This window comes from Nicotiana tabacum, chromosome 14, assembly GCF_000715075.1.
Source record: "Nicotiana tabacum cultivar K326 chromosome 14, ASM71507v2, whole genome shotgun sequence".
Classification (NCBI taxonomy): domain Eukaryota; kingdom Viridiplantae; phylum Streptophyta; class Magnoliopsida; order Solanales; family Solanaceae; genus Nicotiana; species Nicotiana tabacum.
Genome location: NC_134093.1, coordinates 114,742,114 through 114,744,436, shown reverse-complemented (window position 1 = coordinate 114,744,436; position 2,323 = coordinate 114,742,114). Strand labels below are relative to the sequence as shown.

The 2,323-nt window shown below is 35.5% G+C and overlaps 1 protein-coding gene across 1 annotated transcript; it reads right to left on the bottom strand.

Annotated features, from left to right (window-relative positions):
* Window positions 1-1,472: 1,472 nt before the first annotated feature.
* On the bottom strand, window positions 1,473-2,015 carry LOC142169101 (uncharacterized). The gene has a single exon (XM_075230310.1). The coding sequence runs from the start codon at window positions 2,013-2,015 to the stop codon at window positions 1,473-1,475; it is 543 nt and encodes a 180-aa protein (XP_075086411.1).
* Window positions 2,016-2,323: the final 308 nt, after the last annotated feature.

Here is a 2,323-nt window from a genome sequence, read left to right as displayed (position 1 = left end):
TTGCACGAGGTTTTTTCCGTGCCATTGTGATTATTGATACGCATGCAGTGGTATAAGGTCTGGGTGTTGAAACGCATGCTGTGAGATAAGGTGGGCTTGATACGCGTGGCTAGTAGGGGAACTGCTAGAAGTCATGCGGTGTGATAAGGTTGGTTAAAACGCGGGATGATATTTCGAAAAAATAATTTTCAAAACAAAATATAAAGGCTCCCGAGGTGATATAAGGAAAGATTGTGATTTATTTACTTTTGGGACTACAAGGCGGTATCTCGGGAGTGCCCCTATTGATTTTCTTTATTTGTTGTATTGGTTGTTGTTGTCTTTCCTTAACTTGTAAGGTTTTTGCCTTTCTTTCCTGCTGTATTTGTATTTCTTTGATTCTGTGTTATTACCTTCCGTAAATTCTCATTATTTCACTTCTCTGTCATTTCATTATATTATTTTATCTTCTGCCTTGTTTCTTATTATTTCCAGTAGGGTCCTGACCTGACCTCGTCACTACTCTACTAAGGTTAGGCCTGGCACTTATTAGGATTGTTGTGGTGTACTCATACTACGCTTCTGTACAGCTTTTATGTAGATCCAGGTACTGCCTACCAGACTAGGTATCAGTGAGCTAGTCCGTACATGGAGACTACAAGGTGCCAGCGTCCATAGATTTCGGAGTCCCCCTTTATCTTTATTATGTTGTTTCTTTATCCTCATTAGTCTCTGCTGTATAGGGATATTTAGTATTTCTCTTTAGAGCTTGTGACTTATATCTACCGAGTTTTGGAAATTATTTATATTTTGAGTTGCAGATTTTAATCATTACAGTTGTTGATGTCTTGAGTTTTAGCTTAATATTTCAGTTATTCCGCATACTTGTTAGGCTTACCTAGTCTTAGAGACTAGGTGCCGTCAGAATTTCCTACAGAAGGAAATTAGGGTCGCTACATGGTTAAGATATGAATTGTTAAGATTTAGATCTAAAAACAAATGCACTTAAGGACTGAGATCTGAATTATTAAGATTTAGACCTCCATTAAGTGAAAACAAATGAGGCCTAATATCATCACCTAAATTTGAAATGTATAATAACTCTGTTAGTTACATCTGATTTATAGCAGATGTATGTGAAGATGTAAAAGTTGTCTCCGGGTGACCTATAAATTACGAGTTCGAGTCGTGAATCAACCCACCGATGCTTGTGCCGAGAGAGATTACCTACATCACACCCCTTGGGTATGCGATCTTTCCCTGGACCCTATGTGAACGCAGAATACTTCGTGCACCGGATTGTCCTTTTGTGCGTGAGGATATGAAAAATGTGTAAAGAAGAAGAATATAGGAAAGCCATATATATTGTAAGGAAATAAAATGTGAACAATGAACAATAATAAATTCATTTCTTACGACACATCATCATTAAAAAGAAACATAGTAAACTTTATTTAGATTCATTATATCAAAATTTCTATTTAAAGACGCAACTAATTGGATGGCATGGCTGAAGACATTGTTGCATTCATTTCAGGTAAAAATTTTGGATCAGTTACACCTATCTTTGATCGTACCTCATCAATTTTCTCAGTCAAATCTCTTTCAAGTTCATCAATCTCTTGCTTCAGTTTCTCAAGTCTTTCCAAATTAGTTGGCTTGAAAATTTCCAATGTAGATTCTCCTTTTTTCTTCTCATTTATTGCCTTTTTTTCCTTCTTTTTCATTGTATCATTTTCGTCACCACATCCAGCCTTTTCATGTGTTGTCTTACGGCTTAACATGCGGTAAAATGGTTGCTTTGCTTGGGAAAATCGCTCGACAACCGATTCTACATTTGAATTGCCAAATATAAACCGTTCAGCAGTAATTGAAAAAATTATTATTGCTATATCGATTCCACATAAGATGGAAAGATCCATAGCTCTTTTACTAAGAGCTTTTTGCTTATTGGAAAGCGCTACCTTCTCAGCACGCTTATCTTTGAGAAATTTCTTTTCGGATTTATTTTTCATTTGAGAGGTCATTCTTGCCATGATTACACAACAAGATATGACAAGATACAAGTTTCAGTATAGACTTCGAGGAAAAACCATCAAATTTATAGCGCGATTTCAGCTTCTAAGTTTTGTTAGTTACAAAGACCTACCCGGTAATTTAATAAGATTAACTTCTCTCCTCTACTTTATTAATTTAACTAAAATGCCTAACTTTTGGAAGATAGTATATGTGATTATGACATTATTAAGAATATTGATGTTAATCTTCTTCCTTTGAATTGATTGCTAAGAATACTAACCAGTAGTCCAGTACGATAGATTACCTTAATCTTCTTCCTTTGAAT